The sequence below is a fragment of the Acanthopagrus latus genome, chromosome 10, assembly GCF_904848185.1.
Source record: "Acanthopagrus latus isolate v.2019 chromosome 10, fAcaLat1.1, whole genome shotgun sequence".
NCBI classification, from domain to species: domain Eukaryota; kingdom Metazoa; phylum Chordata; class Actinopteri; order Spariformes; family Sparidae; genus Acanthopagrus; species Acanthopagrus latus.
Genome location: NC_051048.1, coordinates 5,725,802 through 5,740,663, shown reverse-complemented (window position 1 = coordinate 5,740,663; position 14,862 = coordinate 5,725,802). Strand labels below are relative to the sequence as shown.

Sequence of the window (14,862 nt, the reverse complement as noted above, 5' to 3'; positions counted from 1 at the left end):
GACAAATAAACATTTGACAGACACAGGCGTATCTCATCCTTCAATTCACCATTCTTTGAAACTCAAGAAAAACAGAAGATATGCCTAACTCTGAAAGTTAAATTTCCAACAGGACATGAAGGCAACAGAAAAACTCCCAAAGCAAGTCAATAATCCCATTACAAGTTTAATGTTATTTCCAAATCAAAACATTTTTTGCAAACATTATTTTCAATGACATTTTCAAGACATATTTATCTGAAAAATATGATTTTAATTAGAATACACACACAATTTATTTATCCAAATACCTCAAATAGTTTTTTTTTGACAAGTTGGGATGAGACTCAACAATCAATTGTTATAATATTGTGAGTTATAATGTGCAGATTGCCATACATACAAAGAAATAGTCAAGTTAAATCAAAGAATCTTGGGACAAAAAAAGTTTAATCCAGCTCTCCACCATCTAAAAATATGATAATGCACAATAGTTAAATGGACAAAATTTGGAGGATATGTCACGTCTGAATTGCAATAATTCTGTGGGTAATTACATCTGGTAAGTCTGGTGAAGTTTGGTTCCTGGTTAATCACTGCTCAGATTCATTCAGTCCCACTTTGAAGATGACAGGACCCTGAATGGTGAAGCCGAGATAGAAAAACACCGGGCTCAGCACGGGAGCTTCTGGTTCACCTGCAACCGTTGCTGTTATTTTCTTTCCTCCAGCACAAACAAACACTTCCTGCTCCTCATGCTCTTGTGGCATTGTGGGAGAGTGGCCTGGCTCTACCTGGACTGGGAGAAGAATATCTTGGATTTCTGGGACTCGCCACACCTCCCCAGTGATCCACATTTTATTGATCTGCTTCCATTTCTCCTTCATGCGTTTCTCATTTTTATCAGCTAGCTCAGCATCCACCTTTCTCTCCACGATTGCATCCAACTTTGACTTGTGAATCCATTTGCTCAGTCCAGAGCCCTTTCCCAGAAAAAACAGAGGCAAAAGGTACCGGCCTCGAAGATACTTGGCATACTTAGCTCTCTCAAACGCCTTCTTCATGTATGTGACCTGCTGTTCCAAGTCAGGATCAAACATGAGCTCAGGAGACGGCTGTGCAGGCTCCTCTTCCCCATCCATGTCCTCATCCTCCCAGGTTTTGTCATCCGACCCGTCATCCTCTGTGGCCGGTTGTTCCTCCTTCTCATCATCCTCCTCCGGCTGTTCCTCAGGCCAAAACAACATCAGAGCCAAAAGGTAAAACTCGGGGCTTCTTCGCCCCACTTCTGTGCCCAAGAATCCATGTATTATTGCTTGGAGCTCCCTCACTGGGGTAAGCTGAGGAGAGGTGGGCATCTTGTTGCTCAAGATGATGTTGGAGAGGATGTACCTCTCACATGCTTGGACATGACCAACATTTGCCTCGTAGGTGGTTTTCAAATGATCTCGGATGGCTTCTAAATCAGACGCCGTTTTCTCTGCCTCCTCAAAGCAGGCACGTCTTCCCTTTGATGTGAATAAGCCGTGATTCAGACAATCTAGAAGGCCCGGGGAGCTGGTGGACTCAGCTGCTGTTTTTGTTGTGTAGTGTTGGTAACAAAGCGCAACGTCCTTCCAGAAGAAACTTGGCTCTATGGTTGTCATGCTGGGCTGGGAGTAGGTTAGGTACCATTCAAAAAATTCAAACTTGTCTTCAACTTCGTTTTTAAAACTTTGGATGAAGCTCTGTGATAGATGAGGTTCGGCCCTATTGAGTTTGTCATACACTATCTTTGCCACTTGAATGAAGCCAAAGAGGCCTCTGTTGTTGAAGCAATCTGAAATGCTCAATGTTCCAGCTGTGTCCTTCATCTCTGGTCCCTCTTCTTTATCAGCTTTCTTCTCCACATCATGAAATGCTTTGATGGCATCCCTTGCCATGTCTGAAATATCCTTCAGTTGCCATGCTTCCCTCAAACGGTTCTTATAAACCTGCCCAAGAGTGTCAGCCACATAGGAGTTTTTTGGAGCTTGTTTAATTGCTTTATTTGCCCATTCTTCAGCATTTTTATAGCCATCGATGCCTCTTTTGATGTAAAAGAGACGTGAAATGGTTTGGGGGAAAATGGGGTTTTGTCTGAATTTATTTGATGCAGTTTCCAAGACAGAGAGAGCTTCGTGCAATTGCTTTTCTTCGAAAATATCTTCAATCAGCTGAGAGAACTTCTTTCTACCCTTTTCTCCCATTTCTCTCTTTGTCAGTAAATCTTTGATGAACTGGATTATGTGTGGTTGCGGGTTATCTCCACAAAGTGAGAACATGAATTTCTTCACTGTAACACTCTTGGAAATCCCCAAGTCAGCTAAGAGATCCAGACCTGCCTGTGCAAACACTTGGTGAATCATACATCTATCTTCAGGGTTTAGACTGGATGTGTTGATGAAGACCGTAAATGGCTCCATTCTCTCTTCAAAGGGGGGTCCTCCATGGATGGGATCAGGTGGCCCAAGGATCTTTTGACACTCAGACATCAGGAGGTAGGAATCAGGAACATATTTGTTCAGCAGCACCAAAAAAGCAAACAGTTGTGTGTTGGTTGACTTGCGGTTTTGTCTCACATACTGTGAAACTCCTCCAACAAGTTGTTGGTACTTTTGATGAAATTCATCCTCTGTGAACTCCTCACCACCAAACACAATGGGTCCTTCTCTGCCGTCGGGGACATCAGGTTCCATGATAGTAAGCTTGGACTTTGTTTGTTTTTTCTCTTCCGTTCTGCTTCAAAAATGTAGTCCAGCAGTATTCAAATGCCTGGAGTGGGGATAACAAAAGAGTCCATGTGAATACTTTTGTTTAAACCATGCAACACTTTATTATATTGATATTATTATTCTATATCATGTAAAAATGATTGGATCCCATTTTATGATAAGGCACTCTCAGCTTTATGGATGGTAATCAGTGGGTTGGTTAGTCCACCATATCTCAACGACTATTGGATGGAGTTTTTTCTTTACAGATGTTGTCTGTAGTGCCACCATAACATTAACACTTCGGCATGTATCACCACAAATTTTGGAACAGACACTCATGGTACCCAGAGGATGAGCCCTAATGACTTTTAGTGATACCCTGATTTTTCACTGAACGCCATCTTCAGTTTAAAATGTCAAAGACTGAAAGAATTCCCACCATCCTCTCCTGTGCTTTGTGTTTAGTGCTAATTGGTACATGCTAACATGCTAAACATTATACCTGCCAAACATCAGGATGCTAGCATCAACACTATGAGCATGCTAGCATGACAAGAGCATTTAGCTCAAAGCATCATAGAGTGGTGTAGTGATGAGCCCTAATAATCTGTTAGCATTTTTGCACTTCCAGATCCCTCGTCTCAAAGTTGATGAGTTCTTTGAATTGGTCTTTGGTTAAACTAACTTAACTAATAACTGATTTCTGGGTTTTAGGACTCATTCCAACAGCACACTATGAGCAATGTGGACAAGTTAATCTCTTTTTGCTAAGTCATCTGTGGACTGTCCTATTTACTGGAGATGTGAATGACAACCCTTTTGCATGATAACCAGCACTTATGGTGTTGCCTGTTTCTGGTCTAATATGTTCGGCTGTAGATTCCTAATGAAAAAAAATCATCACACAAAATGCTTTCATCAAAAGGTTTCACAATCTATAGAAATAAAAATGAGACCAGCAATTAAAACATTTCACACTCGAGAAAATAAAAAGTTCAGTGTTTTTTAAACACTTGTAATTGTTTAAAGTCATAATTCAGTTACGTCAAAAGAGGAAAGCCTTAAAAATTCTATTTTTAAAAGTTTCAGGAGCAGCTTGATCACAATGAAGTAATTAAATCTTCTTACCTGTTAGAGAGCCTGCAGGTGTGTGGGTGACTAAAGAGCCCGAGGATGTTTTTTATAAGCTGTTTTATGCCACGCCTTCTGCATTCTGCACATACCTGTACTTTGGTTTTGGGCGTGTAACTCATTGTAATGAGTGTCACTATGTCGTGGTGATTCAGCGTGTTAATGCCAACAAATTTGCCGTTGTTTATGTGGGTAACAATAGTTTCCATAGCTCATAAATGAAAGACAAGATGCCAATCAACTCTGAGTCATGGTTACACAGAAATGAAACATGAACTCCTTCAGCTCAGTAATATCTTCTGCTTTCCTGTAAACGTCTTTCCTGTAAACGTCTTTCCTGTAAACGTCTTCGTACTCTGTCAGCTTGCACAGACCAATCAACGGAATATAATGCTGGCATTGTACATGTCTACAAGTCACAGATACATTAAATATGTTCATTTCATACATAGCCAATCAACATTTCTACAACTAGTGTTTGATGAATTTCTGATTAAATTAATATGAGCTGTCTCATTGGGAGGAGGAGGTAATACTGATTTTGTGAACAGGGGTTAGAGCGAGGTTACACCTGTCACCCAAGAGACCACTTCTCACTTCGCATCCTAACCCTTACCTAGAAACAGACAGTTTATATCTGTGGTTTGCAGAAATATACAACTCCAACATTTATTTTAATAACTTGGATGGCCTGCATTGCTTTATGTTTGAACTCTCAATCAAAATCAGACAGCTTCTTCATCACCTGCGGTCACTTCGGATTCTGCTCTGATTTAGAAATGTTTACTGACAGGAGGGGAGCTCAGAGAAGAGTGGATTTATCTTCACTCCTGTTTATCGACCTGACTGCAGCAGCGATCTTGACGGAGGTGGTGTTGTAAAGTTCGATTCACCTTTTTTCATTGCCGAGTTCCCAGAAGTAGCGACAGCTACCTAATGAAACGTACCATTAGCTTGAGTAAACTTCTAGATTTGTCTGGTTTGAACATTGTTGGAAACTTCTGGGATAATGTTTGTACCCAACTCGACAAGTTACATACATACAGTTTAATGCAGACTTAACACATATTATATCTTTATGATGCCAAGTTTATTGTGAAATTATTTAAATCCAACACACAACATTTATCACCTAGTAGATTATAGCAGTCAATGAGAATTACCAAGCCTTTTTTGAGTCTTAAGGCCTTTCATCAATCATCTATACAGTGTGTTTTCTCCAGTAGCACCATCTTCTGAAAGGGAGCAGTAAAGCTAGCTATCTTCATGACGACTAGACAAACTCTATCAGTGGAGCAACAATCTAAGATGTGGTTGAAAGCCCAAAAAAAGCTAGCGATTTGACCTTGAGTTAAGACTCTCGAGTAGACTTGAATTTAATCAGTATGACTGTATTTTTCTTCAGTGAGAAGCTCCACACCATCAGAGTCTTTGACAGCTCCTGCCTTCAACAACCTGCGTTATAAAAAGAAGGATTCGATTAATGAGAAAGAAGAAAAACTGGTTTCATGGATGTGTCAGTGAAGTTCTCTGATAAACTCATGCACCTGTTTATCTGGTCCATCATCGTTTTCCTGTTTGAAGACTTGATTGTTTGCGTCAGTGCGCCAGCGGACTTTAACTCCCATCAAACCCTGCGCCTCCAGCTGTGCCTGAATCTGATAATAGAAGAGTTTCAAACTACAAATCTGCTTTTCCTTCACATTGACTCTCTGTGAGTGTGTCTCTCTTCTTCTCTCACCTGCTTCAGCAGTGATTCCCTCTCATTGTCCAGATTGACCCCAGCGCTGATTCTCACTTTCACCACAGTTGTCTTCGTTTTCAGTTCTAAAAACAAAGAGATTCATGTCACCTAAAGGAACAGTTCCACATTTTGGGAAATATAAGCTTATTTGGCTTCTTGATTTTGAATAACTTGCCGCCTTGACAGAAAAAAGGATAGCTGACATCACATGTGCTGTCATCCCACTGATGCTGGAGGGATTTTAGGATCGCAACACAGTTCTGAGCACCTCCCCCATTATCAGGACTGCTTTCATCCCAGTTCCTGAAAGAGGTCTGACTTCCATCAGACCACATCCAGCCCTCTCTGATCAGCCCGATCCAGATGGTGTTGCCCTTGGCCTGGTCTTGAATCTCTACATTCTGCTGCTTAGTCTTCACACTGACCAGGTCGGTGTGATTCTGTCTGCAGTAGAGCTGAGCGTCTCGCCATGACATATTTTGGGTATATAGGAAGTACCTCTCTAGCCCGTTACTGTCACCTGGAAAAAATAATTGATTATTATAGACAAAATCCATCCAACTGAGGATTGCTGAGGTCAAATCTTTTATATTCTTCAAATCTTTTATATTTATATTCTCTAACAAAACTCCAGTTTGCGGCACTTGGAAATGTATAAAAGTTGCCATTTAAGATCGTAGCAACATTCAATCTACAATTTGGAGCCATGTCACAAGGACGCCATCTTGGCTCCTGCATGCAGCCTTTGTGAGGATGGCTGAGTGTGAGCAAAGATGATAGAAGTGTGTAATTATTCATCATTGTTAATATGCAATATTTTAAAAGCAGCAAGTCATTGCACAGTGAGAAAATGAAATCATGTAAAGAAATCAAAAATGTTGATGCATCAACATGGCTGCCTTTCACAGCCGCTAGCTGGGTTTTAAGTTTTGTTGGTTTTAACTTGTTATTAATAATTTTAAAAAGTTATGTCATTAAATGTCACCAAAGTAGGGGTGTCAAAACTGTAACTCTGAATAAAAAATCAACTGAAATGAGTTTTTCTCTCAGTATTATGCAGCAGTGTATCATTGTTCTTCCACTGCCTTGCAATTAAATAGACTTTTGATTGTGTTGGAATAAATAAACCACAGGTAATATTTATTCTCTGTGCCATTTGATATGGACTTAACCCCATTACTGGTTTAAAATTGGTCAAAGCACGTACGTTCACTGCTGTAACTTACAGTCAAAGCACAGAAAAGCCTTCTGGTCGCTGCACTGGTTGGCGGCCCAGCTCCCGTTTGGTTCCATCTGCACACAGTCGCCATATTCTTTGCCAATTTCCCAGCTGAAAACAGCTGCGACTTCCCCGACGCCCTCGGACCAAACCCACCGCTCAGTCTCTGATCTCTCCATGCCGATCCAGATGCCGCTCACATTGGCATCGGGAATACTCTGAACCAGCTGCACGTGCTCCCCCATGCTGTTCAGGGTCACCAGGCCGGCGTAGTTCGCTCTGCAGAAGCCCTGAGCTTCACTCCACGTCTTGGGGGTGTTTATGTAGTGAAACAGACGAGTTCCTGCAGAGGAAGTTGGTGATAGACAATCCACGTGACAAAAGGGTTAATATATGTGGTTTTATTTATGTTTTCAATACTTTTTCAGCTCAGTAATTAATCGTTCCGGGGCTTTAAACGGGTGTGTGAGCCTGTTAGCAACGGAATGCTTTGATTACCACTAAGTGGTGCCATATCCACTCCTGGGATCTTGACAGCATTTGATATTTCATCACATTCTCACTTCCAACTTGGCAAATACGGCAGCTTGGTCAGTGACCTTGAGCTTTGCAGCTTTGCACATGAAGGACTCCACAGTCAAGTGACCATTCATAGTTAATATGCAACATTCGATTAAACTTTCAAAATAAAGCTTGCTGACAAACAATTCACATTTTATGACATATGATGACTTTTGCAGTGAGACTCTGCTGTCAAGCGGTTGTGGTTCGGCAAGTTTTAGACACCAAAAAAATTCAAACTTTTTCCAAAACTTCTGACTTTTAACATTTTTTTATTTAGGTTCCTTTTCTCAGAAATTCAAAAGCAAAATGCTTCTGAGATTCTTTCCAAATCAAAGACGCGCCCCCTTGTTCACTCATGAGCATAGTGAATCTATTTTGTGATGTCACATTAACAAAAACATGATAAAAACAGGCTGTGATTGAACCGAGTGCTGTGGTGCATGCGTACCTCTTTCGCATGCCTTTAACTCTCCAGCAACATCCACGAGGAGCATCAGGAAAACACCTGCAGCTGAAGGATTCAAGCTGTATTAGATCCATTCAACACCAAATACAGGTTTCATGATCTAAGAGATGTTTGAATGCAGAGCCTACTCTTTGTTTACTCCATATGTAATGCATAACCTTTACGTATAATCATTAATTTAATCAGAAGTTATTTAATGTATCTGCAAAAATGAAAATTTAGTTTCACCTGTGAAGAAGATGGTTTGAGGTTCCATGGCTGCAAAAGCAGATGAAAAAGTTTAGGTACAGGAAATTATATCAGCTTACACAATTTGAATGAATGAAGGATAAGCTAATTGTGCTAAGGAGTTATAAAGTTACCTCCTCTGATGTGTTGTGTGTGTCGTGTCTCGCTGCTCCAGCTCTGTACTTTATGTGGATGTGAGGCTTTGATCATTTATACTGTATGCAAACCCACTGGGTCATGTGAGGGTGCAATCAGCATGTATTTGACTTCAAGTTTAGCCTCAGGCAGGATCAAGGGGGATTTAGGTGGCCTGGACGGGTTAAGCTCTCGTATCTGGAGTTTAATGATTGAAAATGAAAATGATTCAGGATTAAGTGTAACTTGTTGTTGTTGTTGCTGTTTGAACAACATCCAAATTTCTCCTCTGCGGGATCAGTAAAGGATCATCTCGTCTCTTATCTAAACTTTCAACACACAAAATACTAAGATATCATATAAATACGTAAATATTACATCGAATCAGAGATTAATTAGCAAAAATTGATTCAGTTTATTTGTTCTTAGCGTTTGCACACTTCACTATCAGCTAAAGAAAATAAAGGAATATATAATAATAATCTGATTAGCTTCGTAAATTGTGTCTGATTTTTTCAGTTTCAGTCCCCCACACACATCAACCTGTCGCGGCCAAAACAGGTATTACAGAAACAAACGCATTTATGTCGTCCGCACAAAATCAAATCAGAGATTCATCCAGAAATTGTTGGTTTGTATCATTTGCGTGCTTAAAATGAATATCAGAATATTAGAAATGCACCAAAAATATAAATGCAAATAAACATCGGGATTAATTAATTTATACAAATGTAATATAAATATTTCTGCTTTAGTTTGCTCTTTATGTATTCACCTTCGTATTAATTTGACTATTAATTTACTTTCCCATTTAATTTTCCTTTTTATTTATTAATTTGCATATTTATTTCTTTAATTATTTCTGATTTGGGCCGTTTCAGGCCTCCATACACTTCTGTAGGTATTACAAAAACAAACAAACTCCAGCACAAACGTTCTCAGACAAAGTTGTTTATTTGGTTCAAACATTGTTGGAAAACATTTGGGATAATGTAAGTACACAACTCATCAAAGTATACAGAGGTCTTTATTGTTTTTGGACATTTGAATGCAGAAATGTTACATACTATATCTTTAATAGGTTAAGTTTTTCTAAAGCGAACTACAGACTGAAACTGTGGGAAACTGTTTCAGAAGGACGGAGCTCAAACGGTTTAAGTGCAGTACATCTTGGAATTGTGGGAGAGAGTTTAATTAAGAGCATGGATGTGACTTGGAGGGAGGGAGGTGAGTGTGATGTGGGATCTATGGCCAGGTGAACACAAAGTTTCAAGAGGATATATTCATCACTAGATATGAAGCGGGACACTATGAATAAGTACACAAGAACATACAAAAGTTGGATACAGTGTTTAAAGTGTTCACTCTTAATTCTTCAGCAGCACAGTTCAACCAACTTTTAGTTCAACAGCTGTATTGGAACGATATGGACACCTCTGCTTCATAATTAATATCCTGCAATGAGACAAAATATGAATATTTGAATGCCCAAATATGGACTTCCTGTTCCAAAGCAAATTAAGTATAGGAACAATTCATATTGTTCTTTTAATGCTTTGTGTTTGTTTGTTTAGATGTTATTGTTCATGACCACTGAAGGACACATTTTCAGGGTCCAAAATTTGGATTTTTAGATAATGAAGTGACACAACAATCATCATCTCATCAACAGAACGAATGTGTTGTGTTTGTTATCCATGTGTGTTGACTAAAGGAATAGTTCAACATTTTTGGTTTCTGGCAGAGAGATCAGAAGAGATTATCTATTATTATCTCTATTGTATTTGTCTTATTTTACAACAACAGATGTTGTTTGATGGGGGATTACATGGGAGTAGTTTTTTGTGGCAGTATAGTCCAGGAAGTTGTTGCTCCCTGACTCTTTGTTGTTTGCATGGATTAAACAAATGAGATTTAACATGTTAATCAGTGAGCTGCAGTGGTGGAAGACGATCCTTAGGTTATGTAAAAGTAGCAACACAGCAGTGTAGAAGTACTCCATTACATAGAGAAAGTAACAGTATAACAACATTTGAATTTAATATACGTATTGTAACCAGACTAAAATAGTAAAATAGTTACTTATTATATGGAGAATAATGTATTTTATGTAAGTATTGATGTGGTCATGTGTTGTGATGGAATGTAAACACATTCAATCAAATCCAATAATCTTTAAGGCTAGCTGTTTCCCTGCTTTCATTCTTTATGCTAAGCTAAGCAAGGAAATGCTATGAAAGTGAATAGGAATATCTCCCAAAGTGTTGAACTATTCCTTTAAGAATTTCAAGAGGGTTTTTCTTTTTTTATTTGTGCTGGCTGCTGATTTGTCTCGACCCAAATTTGTATTGCACTGTTGTTGTGTCAGTGGGTGTAAGCTGCCAGCTGCTGAAAGTCGAACAGTATAGTATGTAAAAGATGCATTTTAAGATTTAGGAGGCTACACTCACCCGTCTTCTCAGCGACCTCCTGCTGCTCTTGACGTTGGAAGACGACTCCATTTTTGTCACTTCGCCAGCGGACACTGAAATCAGTCACGTACCGATCCTTCAGGCGTGTCTCAAACTGAGAAAAGACAACCGTCTTTATTTTACTGCCTCACTACAGACTGAGATACCTGCAGCCAAAACCATGTTAATGTATCTTTAAGTTATTGTAAAGCTGAATAGTTCAATCATCTTTTTTATAATCTTAAATAAACAAGAACTGTTTACTGTTAATTTAAAAGTTGTTATCAATGGTTAAGTTCGAATGTAGAGGTTTATACATGATGATGTTTGTTACCTCTTTCAGGATTGTGTCACTGACAGCAGAGTCGGTGAGATCTGCATCAGAGCGCAGCTTTATCCTTATTACCATCTTCTTCACTTTGAGACCTGCAGCATCCCAACAGAGTCGCTCCGTTAATGATCCGCCACTTTTTCTCAAGCAAGGGTTTCATTTCTGCCCCGCTATTCAAAATTCTATCAATTATTGTTCAATCTTCAACTGTTTAAACTCTTCAAAAGTGTCCAGCTGGCAAAATCTACATGACAGGAGCGTGGACACGCTTACTAATGGCAGTTTTTGGAAACTCTTGCAGCCTGAGAGAAAGATCAATTGTTGCAATTGTTTAGTTTGTTTGGCCACATGGGGGCAGCAGAAACAAGCTGTAAACCATATGTCTCCAATTTCTCCCAAATGAAGCCAAAACATCCCGTGTCCAGCCAAATCTTACAAATTGCTCCTTTAAATAATCATACAACCCGTGGCTATTATAAAACTATTGATAACACAGACTGTCTTTGGGTTAGAGATCCACTCCTGCTGCAATTTCTGTTGTTTTTTTTGTACTTTACTACATTGTCAACAAATGTATGAACTTGGGATTTCAGTCACTCACCTCCCTGACAGACAAACGCAGTCTTGCTGTTACAGTTGATATCAACCCAGCGTCCCTGCTCTGACGCCGACACAGCAGCACAGCTTCCTCCATTCGGCTTGCCGCTCTGCCAGTACCTGAAGGAGGTTTGTCCTCCATCTGACCACATCCAAGCGTCGTTGAACAGACCAAACCACGCTTTGTTGTTGAACCCGATAATGCCCGTCCATGATTTGACTAAATCTGCAATTTGAGAATTTTGCGCTGAGGTTGTCACGTAGGCCAGGTCAGTGTGCTTACTTCTGCACAGCTCCTGACTGGCCACCCAGCTTTTTCCTTCTTTGTAGTGCACATACCTGAACGGCTGGCCTGAAGAGACAAACAAGGAGACGAAAAACAGTGAACATCAGGTGTTTTCTTAGATTTACAAGTAGGAAGAAAAACAAGAGAGTTTACACCAAAGGTTCCTTTAGCTGGCTTTGAATTTAAATGCTGTCGGACATGCAAACAGGCTGTTCTCTTACATCGCAGAGCAGCTTGCAGGGAGGAAAACTGTATGGAAATTTAAGGAAAATGTCCACATTTGCATGATTACAAGGTGAAAGTCAGTTTATTCTTAATTCCTTTTGAAGTTGATGATGTTGGTGTAATAAGGCTGATTTAATGTTTCACACTAACTCCCTCAGTTCACAGCTGGGTCTCTGGGCTATGAGTGGACAGGTGAGGAGGTCAGGAGGGACCGCAACTGCTGAACAGGTCGGTGTGTTTACTAGGGGGGAAACTACAGGTCACAGAACAGAAGAAGCCAGTAAATGTGGAACAATGGCAGCCACAGTGCATGTTTCTGCAATGCACAGTTAGATTTCACAGATGTCACATCAGACAAACAGCGTAGGGTGTGAATCTGTACTCGGAGTGGGCGGTGTTCACTCCTGAAGCCGAGCAGAAGCTGTTCATTTTTAAAAGACCTCAGCAGTTACATTTTGAGTTTAAGTGCGATGTTTTTAAAGCACATTTTTTTGTGTTCTTGTTCATTGTGTTCTTTACTCACGTTCATAACACACAAAATCGTTTTCCTCTCCACATGATAGATCATTCCACCAGGTCGTCTGAGAGATCTCTCCACACCACTCTATGCCATCGTTATTACTGGGTCCACCGCCCCCCCAATGGGTGAAGTGCGCCGCGCCCCTGCCATCAGACCACATCCACCTACGGGTCCCTCCTCTCAAAAGCCCGATCCAGCTTAACGTCGTGCGACCGCCCAGCGTCTTGTCCAGCTCATTCTTGTCGTCCATGTGGTTCACGGTGGCCAGGTCGGCGTGCTTTACCCTGCAGAAGCTCTGAGCCTCGTGCCAGGTCAGGGACTCAGTGATGAGGTGAAACCGCTGTGATGCTTGGAGCGGAAACATTATGAATCTCAAACATACATCCGACATCAACAAAGAGAAGCAGGGGTGTGTTGTATTGCTGCACAACTGAAACACGGTCTGATAAGAACTGCACACTGTGAGCTTTTAAAAAGAAATGTATATAATGTTTAGAAACAAAAATATCTGTAAGTGATGGCAATTCAACACTGACGATATCAAGATAAGTTTTTACTTCAGGGGTAACTAAAACAGAGGGGTGTTATCGATAAACTCTCTCGGAATCAAAAGTTGTGAATATTTCTGTATGTTACTAAAATAGACATCTTTTTACAAAGCCTTCACATTTCTGTACAGTCATGAATACTTACGATTCGCAGCAGTGGTCTTCTGAAACAAAAGGATGATCCCTGTGAACAAAAGCACACTGTGTCATTTCCCTCCATCAACAACCATCAACAGTATAAAACTGTCGGTCTTTAAGTTATTAACTGTCCTTACCGATGAAGGGGATGGCACTTTGTAACCACGCCATTTATCTGTAACCTAGAAGAAGAAGAAAAATGACATTTTATGAACAATTAAGTCATTTTAGATGAATCACATCAATTACAGCATCGTTTGTGTAGCTCTGTATTCTACATTACGGGATAATTCAAATGACTATACATTCTTGACGCAGACTTACCTCTCTCGATGTTGAAACCTTGCAAAACTACCTCAGTTAAGGAGCCCGGGTTGTGCGTTTTGAGAACATTGATGGAAATTTTTCTCACTTTGTCATGTCGTTTCATGCAAAAACCCAGCCAAGAGCGCAGAAGGAACACGAGCGGATTTGGTTACCAGTGGTCCTTCGACGGCAGAGCACAGCTCGTCCGGTTGCCCACCCTTTTTTGTGTGTTTGCGTTGTTTGTCCGCAGATTTGCTGTGAATGCTCTCCAAGCTTGGTCTCGAATTAATCAATTCCATTCTATCAAACTCACTACAATAATTAATTGATACAAAACATCTATGATCAGGGGTCATGTTGCTTTGTTGCTGTGAAGTGAAATCCCTTGACATTTCCAAGCACTTACAAAAAAGTGTTTCCTGTGTGTGGCCTTGAAGAGAGAAAAGATGGACTTTCTGCTTGTATAGTTTGTTATTGAAGCAACATTATGTCATTTTTTTAACCTTGAAATAACAGCAGTGTCTTGTGACAGGGTGAAGGTGTCTCTGTCTGAGCCACTCCACCACCTACCATGTGTTGCTGCACATGTAAAATCACACAAAATGTCAATTTTTACATTTTGTTGCTTTCAATTTGACTAAAAATTGCTCATGACAGACACATTTTAAATCCACCAGTTTTTTCTGCAGGGCCAGCAACACTTTGTATGGATTGAATTTCCACATAAAAAAGACATCTCAAGGCGAAAAAATAAACACAACATAGTGCACAGGATGTTTCATTTTGAAAATGTTTTCATTTTATTCACAATCTAATACAAACGGATACAGATTTCAGAAATATAGACATATTTCGACTGAGCCAGGCAGCTTCTTTCACCCATTTTCAATGACTAACCCCTTTTTTCTTAGATGTCAAAGTAATATTTTCATGTGCACATCATGACATTATGAAAACTGAACATTGTCGAGTTAAAATGAAGACAGATTTGACGGCTGTGTGGTTTATATCTCACCTAAAATGTCTTTGAGAGACATTTCACCTAGATATTTTGTAATTAAAGTGATGCCGCCATGTTCGGTAGTTTGAAACCCTGCAGCAGACAGACCATCAAGGGTGTAACACGCTCAGCACAGTGTTGCCTGTTTGAAGGCAGATAACTGCAAACACCTGACCTTAACTTACAGGTGACAAATACAAAGTCTGACCACTAGATGGCTGTGCATCATCTACAGAAAGAACAAATGACTTCAAGAGAAA

The 14,862-nt window shown here is 40.0% G+C and overlaps 2 protein-coding genes across 6 annotated transcripts in view; both read right to left on the bottom strand.

The window, feature by feature from the left end:
• Window positions 1-159: 159 nt before the first annotated feature.
• LOC119027170 (sterile alpha motif domain-containing protein 9-like) lies at window positions 160-3,869 on the bottom strand. Its single transcript, XM_037112114.1, has 2 exons — window positions 3,843-3,869; window positions 160-2,772 (listed from the first exon to the last, which is right to left on the bottom strand). The coding sequence occupies exon 2, from the start codon at window positions 2,694-2,696 to the stop codon at window positions 573-575; it is 2,124 nt and encodes a 707-aa protein (XP_036968009.1). The 5' UTR covers window positions 2,697-2,772; window positions 3,843-3,869; the 3' UTR covers window positions 160-572.
• A 1,056-nt stretch (window positions 3,870-4,925) lies between these two features.
• Window positions 4,926-14,862, bottom strand: part of LOC119027173 (macrophage mannose receptor 1-like) — a 62,373-nt gene continuing 52,436 nt past the window's right edge. For 4 of the 5 annotated variants that reach the window (XM_037112118.1, XM_037112123.1, XM_037112121.1 and 1 more), the window contains 13 exons: window positions 13,434-13,478; window positions 13,304-13,342; window positions 12,614-12,958; window positions 11,584-11,931; window positions 10,986-11,077; window positions 10,652-10,766; window positions 8,067-8,096; window positions 7,821-7,883; window positions 6,816-7,151; window positions 5,765-6,109; window positions 5,587-5,672; window positions 5,393-5,503; window positions 4,926-5,300 (listed from right to left, as the gene is read on the bottom strand). In XM_037112118.1, the coding sequence (XP_036968013.1) occupies window positions 5,268-5,300; window positions 5,393-5,503; window positions 5,587-5,672; window positions 5,765-6,109; window positions 6,816-7,151; window positions 7,821-7,883; window positions 8,067-8,096; window positions 10,652-10,766; window positions 10,986-11,077; window positions 11,584-11,931; window positions 12,614-12,958; window positions 13,304-13,342; window positions 13,434-13,467 (1,977 nt within the window). In that variant the 5' untranslated portion in view covers window positions 13,468-13,478 and the 3' untranslated portion in view covers window positions 4,926-5,267. Of the gene's footprint in view, window positions 5,301-5,392; window positions 5,504-5,586; window positions 5,673-5,764; window positions 6,110-6,815; window positions 7,152-7,820; window positions 7,884-8,066; window positions 8,097-10,651; window positions 10,767-10,985; window positions 11,078-11,583; window positions 11,932-12,613; window positions 12,959-13,303; window positions 13,343-13,433; window positions 13,479-13,620; window positions 14,800-14,862 lie in introns of those variants that run through there. The other variant, XM_037112119.1, reaches the window with a different exon arrangement.